Here is an 18,104-nt window from a genome sequence, read left to right on the forward strand (position 1 = left end):
CGGCCCAGCCAATGCAACATGTATATCGTGGAGACAACAAACGCGGTTCTGCTTATTAATGCTTTTTTTCTGATCTGGCCGGGGGACACGGTGATTATGCGTAATCAGGAGATTGTGTAAGTTTAAATACTCAGTAGAGCCATTGACTCAGTCTGCCACTCCTACAGGTTACACAAAATGTGTACAGCTTTGCGGAAACACTCATGACTGGAACTTGCCAAACATCCCAATGCAAGACTCTCCAATTTCGTCAGGAAACTAGGCTAGCACAGAGAAACCCCGTGCATGCGAGTGGATAGTATTTTGAGCTTTACACCGATGGGATTACTAACCCGCTTGCTGTACTGCCATATTCTGGCCACCTCGGAGCAAAGCAGGTTTTGGGAATATCCACCAACCCTTGCCTCCACGCGTGGCACTCATTGGTTATGATCCCACGAGAGATAGAGAGAGCATATGTAGGAGTAACAATCAAACGGTATTATTTAATTCAATCTGCAATTCTGCATCATGGTCCAAGACTTCTGAGAGACACTTCAAGCCCGAAGATGAATGTGGAACAATTTGATCACAGCATCAACAAGCGTTTTAATTGAGGCCTCGGCTGTAAACCACGAATATTGTGGCGACAATTAGCTCGTTGGCCACACACAACAACAACAACAACTGCTATTCGCCACTAAGTGGCGGTGACGTCACCACGACGCTTGTGCCAGGCCATGTGCACCCTGAGGCCACGTGAAGTGTTGAACGCCCGCTGGCAGGAGGTCACGGGGCAGACCCAGGTGCCACGGGTCGACTGACCGAGATGACCGAGATGACTGGCTGATGCACCACCTGTGCCCCCTACTGTGCCAACTTGCTGTGCTTTAGCCACCCGGCGCTCCGCTCGTTGTTGTGAGCGTCGCTCCTCCGCCCTCCGTTGTTGTTGGAGGGCGACTGCCTCCAACTGCCCAGTAGCGTCCTTCACGAGCCTCCTCCACTGAGTTCGATCTTGACACCGCTGGTACCAGTCATCGGCCACACACACACACACTTGCACGCGCAGTGGGATACTTTTCAAGTTCCCTGGAAGACCAGTGCACCTGCAAGCCGGGACTTGCAACCTGCCCCCCCCCAAACCCCCGTGCATATTGTAATTATAATTCCTCAGAAGCCACGTGGGAGCCATCTGCTTGCAACATGTGCATAAGATGGATTATTGGAATGGACCTGCAAGTGTGTACCGCAACGCCCATCACACATTGCTAATGCGGCATGACTTCATCCGATTCGCATGTCAGGTCGCTCAGTTAATGCGGCCTATGATTTTCCTCAATGGGCATCAAGCAGACTGAAACAGGGAAATGACATGTTGGCTGCAGTTCCCATCTAAGAATAGTATCTCCCGCGTGTGTTTTCATCACGACGATGAGCCATGATGGGTCCACTGCTGGATGAGGGCCTCCCCAAAGCTGCTGCCATCTCTCGCAATCCTAGAAATAACTTAAGACACCGAGCACTGACCGCACACTCGTCACAATTTTGAGAAGTGGAACGCGACTTTCTGTTCTTCTTCCGTACACAAGGTCAAGAAGGTCGTCGCGACCAGCGCCGATTTTGACGATGCCACCACCGCTTTACAAGCGCCACTTTAACGTGTTCAGCTAAAGAGTCAACATCTGATTTCCAAATCGGTTCGTGACCTCTGGGTGTCTCTCCAATGCCTGTCTCAGTAGCCTCCCCACCTTCGAGCCTCAATCTTCCTGATTACATCTGCAATCATTTTTTGCCACGTTAAAAGGGTACTTAAGCCTGTGCCTACTATGGGTTTTTTTGTTTGACATCCTGCAAATGCACGTGCATTGATAGGCTCGGTTTTTTTGTTTACTCGCTCGAGACGGAGTAGTCTTAGCACCAAAGAAAAAGATCCCCCGTATATCATCATGTAACAGACCGTTGGGGCAAGTGCCGTTAGCGAGCACCTGTGACTCAGCACCGCAGCAATACACACACGCCTCCTGCCTCGAACGCCCATCCATCTGTCAATGCTAAAGTCGTCTGTGTACAGCATGTACTCCATTGCTAATGTTTTATTTTCCACATTATGAAAATAAATAACGAATAAATAACCTTGCAAAATGCAATTAACGTTACAACTGAATTATTTTTATTTCTGTAGCATGAGATCAAACATTTACCATTACCAGTGATTATTATTATTTCAATCAATGAATTATTATTTCAATCAATAAATTACCTTAATTTGCAACTCGGTGAGAATACTTTCAGCCAGACGCCGAGAGTAAAACACAAATTTAACACGTAGGCTTTCGCGACCAATATTATTCATAATATAGGTTTTTGGGTCAAAACACCAATAAGTTCTTGGCTAATTGCGTATGTACGCGATCAATTTGTTATCTACTGCTGGATGAAAGAGAAGCTCAGCTGTAATCCAATTTCCCTCCATCTTACGAATCGATTTCATCCCTCTGTCTCGCTTTCAGTTACACTTCGAAGCGTGTTCTATCTCTGAGTTTCTAGTCCATCACGAGGTTAATCCAGGGCTTATCAACTTTGCTTGTATAGACTTTTACAGACATGCACATATGCACCGTACAGGGTATAATAATAATAATAACGAAAGCAATTTGTCACTCTCTCCGGAGGGAGATTAAACTAATGATGCTGAAAACGAAAAAAAAGTGTTTTGCATTTCGGGGAAAGGACCCTAATCCTATCACACACAAAAAATCCCTCATAAATGTTCCATTAAACAAATCCTTCAACATTTCAAGTGTATCCGATATGGATTGTAAAGCAGACGCTTACAAGCCTGCAAGAATGTCTTAGTCATTCCAGACATATAACAAATTGTCTCGGACATTAATAACCAAAGCCCATTCGTTGTTGAAGGCATTTCATCTGAAGTGCAGCATTCATTTTGGAAATTCGTAGTTTTTTTTTTTGCACTCTGTTTACAAGGTGATTTTTGTTTGTTTATTTTGTGATATGAGTTAAACATTCTGGACATTTTTTTCTCAAAAAATCTACGTGTCCATCCTAAATCAACGGTGAGAATTTACAATTCCAACGGCAGAGGCCATGTTCTTCATAGAATGACCACCGTTGGCCTCCCACAAAGTTGTACTGCACTCATTATATTGACCCTGAAGGAACAATCGGCGGAGTAGACCCTATTACGGGTTTCAACTTTGCAGCTTTCCAATTGAGCATCTAACGCTCAGCTGCAGCATGCTCTGGCCAGACGATACCCTGGTCCACTGTTCCAGTTTTCATATTTATGTTCATATATTTTTAAAAAACTATTGTTGGAGGGACACAGTTGGAAAAAGGACCGTTATTAATATCTATACCTAGCAAATTATCGAGGGTGGCTTGGAATAAAAATTCTGAAATAATTACTTGAATAAGATCATCATATAGTGTTTTTGCAAAAATGAGTTTAATCATGAAATTCAGAAATAAAGTGAACTTGACAAAGAACTAAAGAAAAGTTAACTAACGGGGAGAACATGTACACTTCAAATATACAGGCATTAGGGTCAGTCGGGATCGAACCCATGACCTCCTGTATACCAAGCGGGGTAGTTAACATCTCGCCACTAATCAGTGCATATTGTCAGCTGTGATGTGTGTATTGTAAACATAGACAATGACAAAGAAAAAAAAGAACAAAACCAACTAAGATCACGTGGAAAGATGCACGCTTGGAATTACATTGAGATGCAAAAATTATGCGGAAGCATCAGCAAACAAATGCCAAATCAGCAAAATCGTATTGACTTGTTAGGAAAGTAAGTGGGCTTGGGCAGAACACATTACGAGAAGGGATTGAGGCTGATGGACAAAGTTGGTCACGGAATTAAAGCCGAGGGAAAGGGAAGAATGTGCCCATTGGGGCAATGAACCCAAAGCCGTAGCGATGAAATCAATTCATGCGCGGGCATGATTTGCATTGTGGCATCTCAGAACTGTGACAGATGGTGATGATATTGGGCAGTCGTGCATCCAACGCTGCTCAGGACGAGGATGAACGTATGCATGCACGTTGAACTTCTTTCGCACCGTACGTAGCCAACCACGCTGATCGGATGTGTGCGTGGAGCGGGGGGGGGGTAAGGACAATCGTCGTCGACAATCGTGGTCACCGCCATCGCACGAGCGTTGGAGGAGACCCTCCCTGTCCGTCATCCCCGGCGCGTGAAGCCCCAGCCCACCTTAAATTTCGATTTAAAGCTTTCGTGACTGCAGGGATTCATCTTCTTGGTTCTTTCGGTAAAGTCACGTAGAAGGGAAATAATAAAATAATAATAATAAAACATAATAAAATACATTTATTATGTTTTATTTTTATTATCTTCTTGGTTTTTTCGGTAAAGTCACGTAGAAGGGAAATAATAAAATAATCAAAATAAAGCATAATATAATAAATTTATTACGTTTAATTTTTATAATTTTATTATTTCCCTTCATAAAAAATAATTTTCATTATGTTTTATTTTTATTATTTTATTACTTCCCTTCTACGTGACTTTACCGAAAGAACCAAGAAGATGAATCCCAGCCCACCTGTCCGCCTCGGGGGCGCCCCTCTCGAGTTGTCCGGCGAGCAGCGAGGCGATGGCCGCGTAGCCGTTGCTCATGCGGTAGACCTCGCGGCCGTGGATTCGCAGGAGGCCGAACTTGTCGGTGATGCTCTTGATCTCCAGCAGGAGGGCGTGGTGTGACGTGTGCTCCGTGCTGGACAGCAGGGACACCATGTGGTTCAGGCACTGGCGCGCCCTGTCCTGCGTGGCGCAGAAGTTCAAAGTTAATTTATTAGGTGTGGCCCTGTGAGCCATTCGGCTCTTGAATCGGGTGCAACCGCAACAAACAAAAAAACAAAAACATGAACAAGAAAACATCTTCAAGTGACTATGTGCAAACAGAAAATCCAAGAAAAGACAGCAAAATATTGCAGAAAAAATCACCGTACACCAACCATGTGCAAATATCCCAGTGGGATGCAAGTCAAAAAGGAAGAAGAAAATACAGAAGTAAGGTTTCATCGGGGCGGGGTGATGCCTGTGAGCTTTGTGGCTGCCACTGCGGGTAAACATTTTCTATGCGGGGAGCCAAGATATTTTTTTTGTCGGACCGTTATTAACCAGGTAAAGTCTTAACTAACTGTGATGTTTCCATCCAACATGCCTATGTCAGCTGTTATTTCATGCTAATCTCTCACATTAACATAGCCACTTCCGTGCCCAGTTAAATGCTAATCTCTCACATTAACATCATGCTAATCTCTCACATTATCATAGCTACTTCCGTGCCCAGTTAAATGCTAATTTCTCACATTAACATCATGCTAATCTCTCACATTATCATAGCTACTTCCGTGCCCAGTTAAATGCTAATTTCTCACATTAACATCATGCTAATCTCTCACATTATCATAGCTACTTCCGTGCCCAGTTACATGCGAATTTCTCACATTAACATCACTAGACCCAGCCACTTCTTCATGACCCATGGGCTACACCCGTTTCAAACCTTTTTAAAACAGTCTGCAACAGCAGCAATTTATGCTTTCCCACCTGATGACAGACGCTTGTGTTGCGCCCGAAAACGTCGTGATTTATTTGATTTTATTTTCTACCTACGTGACTTTACCAAAAAAACCAAAGAGTATGGATTCCTGCAGTCACGAAAGCTTAAAATCAAGATTGGACCGCTGAAATATATAGATTTAATTTTAATGAAATAATAATCTCTTAGTTTCGTTCACGTTTTAATGTCCTAAAATGAGAAAGGGAAATCTCGCCACGAGCAGAGGATATGGTAGCCTGACGCACACCACGGCGCGGGTTTGCCGTGTGCACTTCTAGTGACAACCTTGCCCTCGCTCGTCTTTGGACATGAATTGTCTGAATAATTGACACGACATCGCTTGATCTATCGTGTCGGTCGCTTGGTGGTTCTGCTGTTGGTGACCCTGAGGTATCATGTTGATGTAGCAGCGAGTTTAAATTCTACCGTGTTACACGTGCTTTACGTCAGCGTTAATGTGGACATCAAGAATAATAAATAAATAAATAGCCAATGATGTAGATTGTATGTTTTTATATCAGTGGGGAGTCATGGGTAAAGTTTTGAACTGACAAGGATTCAAACTGAGAAGAAACACATCCCAAAAGCTCGGATTATTTGTAGAGTACACCATCTCCAATTTGTCTTCTCAACAGCTGTCAATCCAGTCACATTCGATGAAACACAAACATCGCTGTCCCAGAACGAGCTGAAATTTTTAAATCACACTAGAATTCAACACAGCGCTCACACACCATTTCACAACGACACCTTGCCATACTCATGCACCTTTCAGCAGCTGGGATGTCATGAGAATGTCCTCAGCTGAATCCTGAACGTTATTATCACTCTGTCCTCAGTCAACCGCAGACATGTCAGACATGTACTCAAACATTGCCTTGCAGATTCAAAGTTCAAAGTTAATTTATTAGGTATAGCCCTGTGAGCCATTCGGCTCTTGAATCGGGTGCAACCGCAACAAACAAAAAACAAAAACATGAACAAGAAAACATCTTAAAGTGAATATGTGCAAACAGAAAATCCAAGAAAAGACAGCAAAATATTGGAGAAAAAATCACCGTACACCAACCCTGTGCAAATATCCCAGTGGGATGCAAGTCAAACAACAACAACCACAAGACAACTTAGATTAAGGCCATCAGTCTAACTCTGTACTACAACAAACAAACATGGCCAAACCAAAAAACTTTTCGAAAATCACCAAAATAAAGCCATAAAAGCAATGAAACAGTGGTCATAGGAACTGTGACAGAATTTTCACAATAAGATTGTCACACGCCCGAATGGGCTGTGGACATCAGACTCCAGCCACCGTCGGAGCAGAACAATTCAATCTCAAACACTCAACAAGACAAAGCTCAAGGGACGAAAAGAAAAGGGCAGCTCGTAACAATGGGTTGGGCACAACAGCAAAATGCATTTCACCGGATGACCCACAATCCCATTCGTGATCGATCCTGCTGTAGGCATATGTTGAGCAAGGATACCCGTGGACGATTCATTCGGCTTATAACAGCGCAGCATGTGTCACACCCCCTAAACATTTGCACATGCGCAGCTCTGAGATCACAAAAGAGTGCTTTCCAATCTTCCGTCATCAATTTTATTTTTATGATCCTCGGGATATTCCCGAGTGCGTAAACATGTTTTGTAGGGAAGTAAAACTCCGTACAATCTCTGGGATGGAGTGTCCTCGGCAGAGTGTGGACAATGTAGGGTATTCAACAAAGAATGTACATGTTAATTAGTATTACCACGACTACTACTACGCTTGCTTAGCCAGGAAAAACCTCGCTGAGTCTCAGGACTCTTTCAAGAGGGTCCTGCCAAGTTTTTGCAGCAGGGGGCAATGGTGTTGCTGTGTGTAAATCCCAATTGAGTTGATTTGCAGATAATTTTTCAGGATTGGGTTTGTTTGGCCAACACAGTACCGATTACACTGTATGTGTCTTTTGTAGATAAACACGTGGGTCTGTGTGTTTCGCTTTAGTTAAACACACGCGATTGCAATGTGCTCATACACTGAATTCACCTGCAACATAACGAGAAACGAAATGACGATAATATCTGAATTGATAATACAGGTTTCTTTTTGAGTTAGTTATATCGCGTCAATATAAATGTGTCATTAAACCCGCTACCACGCGACTCAGCCAATTAGTAAGGTTTGTCACGTAGAACATGCCATTCGTTAGTAGTACAGCACACCGGTGTGTTGGAGAGTAAATCCACAACAATCCGGCTGCCGCCTGACGATGCCGGTTGTAATTACTGGCGAAACGTCGTACTCAGATTATAAATGTTGTAGCTTGGCTCTCCAACACACCGGTGTGCTGTACTAGTAACGAATTGGCATGTTCTCTCTACATGACAAACCTTACTAGTTGGCTGTGGCGGGTTTAACGACACATTTATATATTTACGCGATCTAACCCAAAAAAATAACCTGTATTATGGATGATATTGGTTTTCGAAAGCCTACGTGTTAAGCTGAATATCTCAATTGGCTTAAAGGCCACCTAACTATGGCCTATGATTGCTGCTGCCGTGTGTTGTAGCGGTTAGCCTACCGTGCTTGCGATGCAGAAGCTGACGTATTGATCTCCCGGCGCGGCAGCGGAAACGATCGCGCAAGTTTCTTAAATCCCTTCCGCCGCCTCTGTCCACCCAAGCAGTAAAGATGGGTAACAGCTCGGCTATTTGAGCGGCAGGTTGTGTGTGGTAGGGTGAAGTGTGAGTAGTCGAAGGGACGCAACAGTGGGGCATTCAGCGAATGCGACGCATAGGGGGCCAGTCGGACACAAGGGGGCCCCAAATCAACGGGAGTAACAAAATGTCGATTTAAAGCTTTCGTGACTGCAGGGATTCATATTCTTGGTTCTTTCGGTAAAGTCACGTAGAAGGGAAATAATAAAATAATACAAATAAAACAATAAAATTCTCACGACGTTTCCATTGCAACACAAGCAATCATCATCAGGTTTTCACACCTGTTGCAATCGAAACGTCGTGAGAATTTAGTTTTATTTTTATTATTTTATTATTTCCCTTCTACGTGACTTAACCGAGAGAAACAAGAATATGAGTAACAAAATGTTAAGAAATTGTATTTTAAATAATATGACAATTATATATAGTTATAGCCTACGTATTATTGTCGAATAGGATCGGGTGGTGGCAGACATTCGAAAATGAGTGCTCTGTGGGTACGCAGGAAAGCTTCACTGAGTCTCGAAAGTCGTTTTTGTCAGGACGATCCTGCTATTCAGATGTCGGAGATCAATTCCAGTCTCGGATGGTAAATATAAGCCATACGAAGGCTTGATCCATATCTTCTCTTCGCTCTTGGCTAAGTCGAGAGCTCAAACCTGTGACCCGGGGGTGTAACAAGTGTGAGCCGTACACACTGCTTCGCCACCAGGGGCCCCATGATGGATTGACGTGAAAAGGTGAATTTACAAACACGAAAGAGAATTTCCAGAAGAAAGTGGAAATTTCCATGTATACCAGATGGCCGTTATGCCCCCCCACCCCGTCCCCAAATGCAGGCCTCTGTAAATGCTAGCAGACTGCTATTTACAGAGCTATGCATAGTGAAGAAATACACCCTGGAATCTTATCAGAACTAAATGTAATTTTATTTCAGATTCGTCGGAGAATACTCAAGGGTGCTATGACCATCATCATCCATCTCCCCGTTAATGCCAAGTGGCAGTTTTACCAAGAGGAGAAAAATTATGTAAAGCATTTAGAGAATAAACCTTTTTTTTCTGAATGTTAACTTTGTATAATTGTCGGGTTTGGCCCGCCGTACTGGTGCACAATGGACTGTGAAGTCACGGGCTGTTCAAGGTCCGTTGCACAGCACATGGGACAAAGTGTAAATGCCTCATAGAACTCAAAACATATTCCACGTGAATTAAATAAAATAATCTCTCACTGCATTTAATAACATCATTCTCAACTCTAGATTTGAAGCTTTCGTGACTGCAAGGATTCATATTCTTAGGTCTTTTCGGTAAAGTCACGTAGGTAAAAACATTAAAATTAATAAAAGTAAAAAAATAAAAATCACGACGTTTCGGATGGAACCGTCACAGCCACGATAGCTGTATCAAGTATTTACTTGATACAGCTGTCGTGGTTGTGACGGTTCCACCTGAAGACGGAAGCTTGTGTTGCCTCCGAAACGTCGTGATTTTTTTTTACTTTTATTAATTTGAATGTTTTTACCTACGTGACTTTACCGAAAAAACCTAAGAATATCATTCTCAACTGTTTTTTTAGCGATGCCTTCAGCAGGGTTATTATGCTTCTTAACCATGTATTGTAAAACTAAAATTAATCATGTTAAATAAATTGCTGCATTTTCGCCGAGTTTACTTTTGCGATTAGAAACTAAACGGGTATTCATACTCTTTGGTTTTTTCGGTAAAGTCACGTAGGTTAAAAAAGAAAAAAATACATTGAATCACGACGTTTCGGAGGCAACACAAGCTTCCGTCTTCAGGTGAAACCGTGTTGCCTCCGAAACGTCGTGATTTAATTGATTTATTTTCTTTTTTAACCTACGTGACTTTACCGAAAAAACCAAAGATTATGAATCCTTGCAGTCACGAAAGCTTCAAATCTTGAATAAACAGGTATTATCGCATCGGTGGCAGGGCCCCCCAGAGCGCGGTGCAGTAACATCGCTCGTCTGATGTTTGTTTTTGTTTCAGCCTCGTTTGTTTGAGCAAGCAATTGATGTAAATAAAAAAATTTGGGAAGAAAGACAATTAAAATAAAATATTCAGTGGGTCTATTGCATTCTTTCAGCGTTTACTTTTCATTGGGATGTTAACAAGTGCATTACGTATAAGCCTGCTATGCATAACAACGTTCCTTCGAGCATCCGGAAATTCATCATTCTTGCTGGAATGTATTAAAAAATGTGTTAAATGTTATTTTTAAATGTGTTTAATTTTAGGGTTTGTATTAGCCCACGAAATTAGTTTTTGGGGTAGTTTGTTAAATTGGGGAAATTCAATGCTAATTTTTTTGTTATAAAAAAAGGTTTTAAATAGATTAGGCCATAATGTATTCGTGTTTTATTAAAGCTATAACGTTATTCATTTGTATATAAATAACAATGTGAGTGTTCAGTAGTAAGTTGGCATAGTGGGGAGCACAGTTGGTGCATCTGCCAGTCATCTCAGTCAGCCAACCCACGGCACCTGGCTCTGTTCCACAACCTCCTGCCAGCGAGCCTTCGACACTTCACGTGGCCTCAAAGTGCACCTGGCCTGGCACAAGCACCGTGGTGACATCACCACCACTCAGTGGTGAACGGCGGTGGCTGTTTTTGTCGTTATGATGATTATTTACTAATTATGATCGGCTGTTATCATGCAGTGGATCACATCGCATTTCTGTGAAGTCTCCCATATCTGCTGTGCTGAGAGATGGCCAGAAAACAGGACAGCAGCAAGCGGGTTCATGAACCCATCTTTAAGGCTCAATGACCATTATTCACTCACGTGACCCGCTATTTGTGTTCAGTTTGCTGTTATTTCCCCCTTACCTCCGATTAGCACGGTTGGCTGCGAACGGCGCCAAAGAAGTGTAACGTACATACATACATGTGCTTACTATATTTATGATAATGTGTTATCTATCACGTGTCAAAATGAGTGTTAGTAAACAGGAATTTGACAAACGTTGCTACTGGACATCTGTGAAAAGGAGCTTTATAGCTCATCGGATTCCTCCAATATAAATAAATATTCTAATTCTGATTGTAAAACACATCCTGCGGAGGGAGCTGGTAGGAACGTTGGGTTGATCGGTCAATGGCCAGGGTCAACGGCGGCGTGGTGTATTCCGCAAATATGGCAGACTGTGAGGGCGGGCACAAGCTGGTGTGAGTAGGTTAAACGTTGAGTTTTATAAGGGCACCACGGGGTGACCAGCCCCTCCCCACCCAGCCCCACCCCTCCCACCCCCCACCCAGCCCCACCCTCCCCTCCACATCCAGCCCCTCCCCACCCTCCCCACCCAGCCCCTCCTCACCCTCCCCTCTCCACCCAGCCCCACCCCTCCCATTTTTTGATGCACGACGGACGGACACAATAACCCCCTGTGGGCTGGTGTAACCAGGAGGTTCCTACCAGTATTAGGACCCTCTTGAATAAGTCTTGACACGGTAGTGAGACGTTCCTCATGCAATCATAAATGACTCATGATTGTAACTAAAACCATTTAAAAAATAGCAAACTTGTAGCAGATGTAGTAATGTTAGACATTTTAACAAAACAAATGTAATGGCCTAATATGATTCCTAAATATAAGTAAAATTTGGGAAATTCCAAATTCGTCATGAGCTTCCCCTGAAAATTCCCAACTGAAAGACAAATGGTTATATATTCTTGAAAAAATATTGAACAATATTCTGTGGCAAACACCTCATTCTATTTGCTCTAAAACATTCCACGTCGCTTCTGGAAGATTACGTATTGTGCTCTGTTATTGTAATGAACACATTTAATCATGCTCCTGCAATAAATAACAAAAAATGTGAATAACAATACAGCAATTGACAGCTCCCTAATAGATGCCAGACGTTACCCACAGAGGCTACTGCCTGCCTTGCATTCGGGTGTTCTCCATAGCTAAGTCACACTGCAGTGACGTACAACCCACGCGACATTGGTTACATCTGGAGTTGAAGCCGTCGACTACAGAGACACATTTGTGCGCCCTGTAAATACGTGCTGCTGCCAATTACTTGCAAACGACGGCACGCCACATGGATTCACTCACTCCTGTAATTGAAACCAAGGTCTCCGAGCCGACGGAGACAAAGATGGAAGCCTTTAAAAAGACGTCCCTGAACTTCAGAGAAACTGTGATGCTAACTAATGAGTTTTAATATGAAGGGGAGTTTTTTGGTCGATTAAGAGAGCTTATGTTTGGTTTTGATACGTGAAAGTTTTTGATTTGTTGAGCCATGATTTATGAATGCAAACCATTACAATATTTTTTTTTTATTATTGATGAAGAAATCATCTCATGTTTAATGGGTACATGGAAATCTGTTTATGTATTACGCTGAGATTCATAAATGACAATGAGTGAGTTTCATTTGAATATATTGTTGATTATGATATAATATAATTGTTCTTGATGAGTAAAAATCTTTATACTTGTTGAACTAATATTTATTTGCTATGACCGAATGCTCATAAAATTGTAAAACTAGTTTCAATAATAACTCTTTCAGGAGGTCTTGGTCTGGTCAAAATAAACCTACATATCCTGAAACTTTTGACCTAACCTTGGCCCTAAAAACATACACATTTGGCTTTCCTCAGTGGGATATCTGCACCCAATGCTTTCATTTAAAACATGCGTATTTATGTACCTTATCAATGTAGTAATTCTGCATAATTGTGTTGAATGTTTGGGTCTCTGAACACCAACTAAGTACCGTCCATCCTTCGCTTATAAAATGTGTCTTTAATTGTATTTCATTCACACCAGGATTTTTTTCTTGGCATAAAATCAAAAACACAACCAGAACTTCTAAGAGATAATAATTCATCTGAACGGTTCAATAAAGCCAAGAGGCCATCGTGGCCGATGCTGTGGATGCCAACACACTTAATCATTGAATTGTTTCTTCGTCTAAATCCCTCACAAGTAACAAAGTCGACAGCCCAACCTCCAGGGTCTGGTCTAACGTGACGCCATCGTCCGGCTTTGGGCCTTCCTATTGGTCGCCGATCTTGGGTTGACGCTGTGACGCCCGCCTTCGCTAACCGGCCCCCTCGACCCCGGACACAGTGTCCCACTCGTCGGGACCCCCTCAACCCGATTGCATCCACCACACTTTCTATCGCACTCTACGTATGCCGAGTCACTTACCCTTTTCTGCCGCAGCATTCTTAGCATCGTCCACACGTATCCAAATTCAACCGCCACGAGTGTTATTTTTCAGTTTCAGAATCAGAATATGTATTCATACTCGAGGAATCCGATGAGCTGTAAAGATATATTTTACAGTCATACCATATTTTTCACAGATGTCAGGTTCATCTTCTTGGTTCTTTCGGTAAAGTCACGTAGAATGGAAATAATAAAAATAAAACATAATAAAATAATTCTCACGACGTTTCGGCCACAACGCAAGCAGCAGTCTTCTCGACAGACCTGTTCTCCACCTGAGGACGGCTGCTTGCGTTGTGGCCGAAACGTCGTGAGAATTATTTTATTAGATTTTATTTTTATTATTTTATTATTTCCATTCTACGTGACTTTACTGAAAGAACCAAGAAGATGAATCCCTGCAGTCACGAAAGCTTTAAATCGAGATGTCAGGTTGCTTTTGTTTGAAGGCCAGCTCTCGCCCACGCGGCCACAGAGGCAACGAAATACTGCGACGGATATTGAATTGCATTCATAGCGTCGCAGGTGCCAACCCAAAAGGGGGCACATATGATCGCATAGGGGCCCACAGTTCAAACCGTGGCAGTAACCAACACTGCGGCCACGTAGCCCTCTCCACTTCCCCTCCCCCCCACCACCACCATCCAGCTGAGGCAGCAATGGAGAGAATTTTCTTCGTGAACCAGTCATCTTTGAACTGTGCACCTCCCTCCAAGGACCAAGCCTTATGCTCCCAGACTCTGAGTCACGCATTCAGCGCCATTGTTTTCGGTGAACTCGAACTGAGAAGCCCTCCCCACAACCCTTGGGCTTGACATTGTCCAACGCTTTTTGCGACTCGGTACAATGCCAGATTTGTGGAACAACTGGAGTTTAAAGCAACACCACGGGTGAAAGGAATTCAGGAGTCAATATTTGGTCTAATGAGGCTTCGTAGAAATGGGTACGACAGGCTAATGTGCTTGACATGTAGATACAAACACGAGAATTCACCCACACATATGTTAATACAGCCTACGACCATGTCACCCGGAACTTACCACATCTCATCACATCGCAAAAGGGGATGACCACCATGCACGAAAACAGTTGTCAGAGGCGAAGTGATGGGTAGCAGAGGGCATTGTAGCAAACTCCATTATTGTACGGTACTTCTGTGCCAGTGGTGTAGGATGGTTTGCATGGGCACTGGTGCACGAAATTAAATTGGGGCCCATCTTGTCCAATCCTGCTGGGTGCCACGGTGGGTAGATGTTAACTACCTCGCTTGGTATGCAGGAGGTCGTGGGTTTGATCCTGACCCTGACACCTGTATATTTGGAGTTTGTATGTTCTCCCCGTGGTCGTGTGGATTTTTCTCCGGGCCCTTCGGGTTTTCCCTCCACATTTAGAAACATGAATTTGGAGTATTTGACTGCTATACATTTCCGCATGATAAGCCACTTTGCTGACATATCATTTGTGGCCAGGTTGCTTCTGAAAAAAAAGCTATATAGGTAAGTGGGCCTTACCTGCTAAAATAAAAATAATAGTTATTCGTGACGGATACATTCCAGAGATGCTCGTGAAGAGCAAATTTCACGGATAATGACATTGGCCGACAAAAACATGTCTTTTTAATGAATAACATTAAATAAATACATAAATAAGTTTCGATTTAAAGCTTTTGTGACTGCAGGGATTCATCTTCTTGGTTCTTTCGGTGAAGTCACATAGAAGGGAAATAATAAAATAATAAATATTTTATTATGTTTTATTTCATTTATTTTATTATTTCCCTTCTACGTGACTTTACCGAAAGAACCAAGAAGATACATAAATAATCTTTCTCTCTCATCACTTTATCTAATCACTTTATTTTATCACTGCATCACTTTCTCTCTTTCTCTCTCGATGCATTCGCATAGAGTTCCAGATACAATTCGCGGATAGCAAGTTCGTGAATAAAGAGGGAATGCCCGCAGTGAACGATGTGCCCCCTTCTCCGCAGACCGGCAGGCGACCCCCCATCTGGCCCGTGGGTCCTCCCGCCGCCGTTGCCGACACACCCGACGGCTACGCCATCGACTTCGTGCGAAAAGGCCAGCAATGGAATTGGGGGTCATTCGCATTGTTGCCCTCTGAACTGCCCGCGAAGCCTCCCCGCTTCCCAAACCCTGCTAAACGAATCCGTTGGCTCGCACGCCCACACAGTGGCGGTGGCGGCGTCAGCAAGCCCGCGCGCGCGAGAGAGATTACAGCGATCCCCGCCGAGCGCAGCGCGTAGGCTGCCAAGTGCCTGAGTCACGCTCGCGGGGGGTGGAAAAAAAAAGTACTTATCGTGTTTCGAAAAAAAATTGATTGAAAACGTGAGGCCCCCGTGACTGCGCCGTATTTGTCCCGAGTCCACTCGCGCCGTGCGCCCTGACAGCGCGGGCAGCCCTGGGTCACGTCACCATTCGTCGGCAATTATGATCACCCCCCGTGGTAAATTATCACGACGCCCCTGTAATGTACTCAGTCCCACTGAGATGTGTGGAATACTTCACTCAGTTCCGGCTCTGACCGAACCTACTTTAAAGGGCATTCTTTGTTGCAGGACCGGTGCTCTAGTTTCTGCTTCCCAAGGGACAGAGGCTCCTGTGAATTACACATATGTATTACTTACACATGCACGAACGGCCACATGTGCGATAGAGTATTGTGCACAATGGATTATGTATGTATGAATGTTGAACTTCTATCGCACCGTACGTAGCCACCATAGGTGTTTCCACTAAAGCACGCCGGCGAGAGGAACGATAACGAATGGAAAGTCACGTGCTTCCTTCCTTAGACGGTGAGAGCACCCGAGGTGCTCCCGGCACTCATTATGTTAACGCGACGGTGGCGAGATGTGAACTACCTCGCCTTGTATACAGGAGATCGTGGGTCTGATCTCGTATATTTGGAGTCACCACGTGGTCACGTTCAGTTTTCTCTGGGTCCTCGGTTTTTCCTTCCACATTTAGAAACATGAGTATTTGGCTGCAAGCAATGCCCACACGATTAGCTACTTCGTTGAGCTATCATATGTGGCCAGGTCGCTTCTGAAAAATAGCTACATAGCCCAAGTGGGCCTTACCTGTTAAAATAAAAATAGTTTCGTAAAAATATTGCTTAGTTTAGTTTCACTTCATTCTGTGAGCCAACAGCATTCAAATGCACACCACACCGCACGCTCCTAATGAACAAACGGACGCGTGAACGGTCGTGCATGTATATATGTATTCATGTGCACATTCAGCTTTATGGACTTTCGGGCCGAGTGATATTCGTGAGCATCTATTTTACAAAAGACATGGAAAAAGAGGCCCTGTTGTGGCTAGGACCAATCATGGCCACCGTTATCTGCAGCGGGTACTTGTTTTAGGCTGAGTTGATGCAATGGATGCCCAGTTAGGTTCAGATACCAATTGTTATCATTGGATCTGGATTGTGAGGATTATTGCGTAGCACATGAACCGCACCTTCCCTAATAGACAAAATGTGCATAAGGCCACGCATGCATGCATACGCTCACACACGTCTGCCAACGCACATCGTGTGACGAACATTACTCTCATATGCAGGGTGGGTGGTAAAGTGCTTTCCGTCTACTGTGCCAATGAAAAAACATAATCAATTCAGAGATAGCCCTGCGAAATCCACTTTCATGTGCCGTTCTTTAACACGAAGGAAGGGTTGCGCTGCTCCGGGAGTGATCCGAATTATTGTCTCGTGACAATCGGGACAACATTTGTAGGGGGGGGGGGGGAAATACCCCAAAAATATTTACGTAAAAAAGAAACATTCGTGAGAAAATCCGTACCTGGTGCGTTCGCCCGATGACCCCAAGGACCCTGGCCGCCTGCCCCGTGCGCGCGGGAAACCACGCGGAAGCCTGCAGCACCTCGCGCAGGGCCCTGTCGAGCCCCCGTCCCTCCACGTCCGCTCCCTCGGCTCCCTCGCCACCTACGCAGCCTCCGGCAGCCCTGACGGTGTCCCCCGAAGCACCGCGAGGAGGGTCGGCCGAGGGATTCTCCGGCAGTGCCGGTCCCCTCTCGGCTGCTGCTGCTGCTCCTGCCGCTCCTGCTGCTGCTGCTGCTGCCACCGCTGGTGCTTCTGCTGGTGCTGCTGCGGCGGCTGCTGACGACGCAGCTGCCCCGGCGACGGCGAGTGATGTGACGAGCAGGGCGGGCCCCCTCTCGGCCAGCTCTCCCAGCAGGGTGAAGGCGATGTCGCTGTGCTCGGCCATCCTCAGGAGAGGGAGCAGCTGGGGGACGCATTCGGAGAGCACCTGCGCGCGAGACAGGGGCGGCGGTGCAGCGCGTCACAAGGCGTGCACGTGATCACGCGTGCACACGTGATCACGCGTGGGGTGTGGTGCGGCACGAGTTTGCCGATACGCTGTCTGCTGGACGAGGGCCTCCCCACGCCGTGCAGGTCTTGGGGGTTGTTTGAGCAAACCTCACCACGCTGGTCAGTGGCGGGTCGGTGAAAGTGGTGAAGTATGGCTAAACCTCACAAAATTTGCAGAGTCTGCACGCTCAGCTGAACTGCGGCCATAAAACGTATAATTC

General features: G+C 44.6%; 1 protein-coding gene across 1 annotated transcript in view; it reads right to left on the minus strand.

The window, feature by feature from the left end:
• VEPH1 (ventricular zone expressed PH domain containing 1) overlaps window positions 1-18,104 on the minus strand; it is a 187,999-nt gene that overhangs the window by 44,166 nt on the left and 125,729 nt on the right. The window contains exons 6-7 of the mRNA XM_078607698.1: window positions 17,354-17,821; window positions 4,576-4,793 (exon numbers count right to left, since the gene is read on the minus strand). Coding sequence (XP_078463824.1) covers window positions 4,576-4,793; window positions 17,354-17,821 — 686 coding nt within the window. The remainder of the gene's footprint in view (window positions 1-4,575; window positions 4,794-17,353; window positions 17,822-18,104) is intronic.

Source organism: Lampetra planeri, chromosome 28 (genome assembly GCF_965212315.1).
Source record: "Lampetra planeri chromosome 28, kcLamPlan1.2.h2, whole genome shotgun sequence".
Classification (NCBI taxonomy): domain Eukaryota; kingdom Metazoa; phylum Chordata; class Hyperoartia; order Petromyzontiformes; family Petromyzontidae; genus Lampetra; species Lampetra planeri.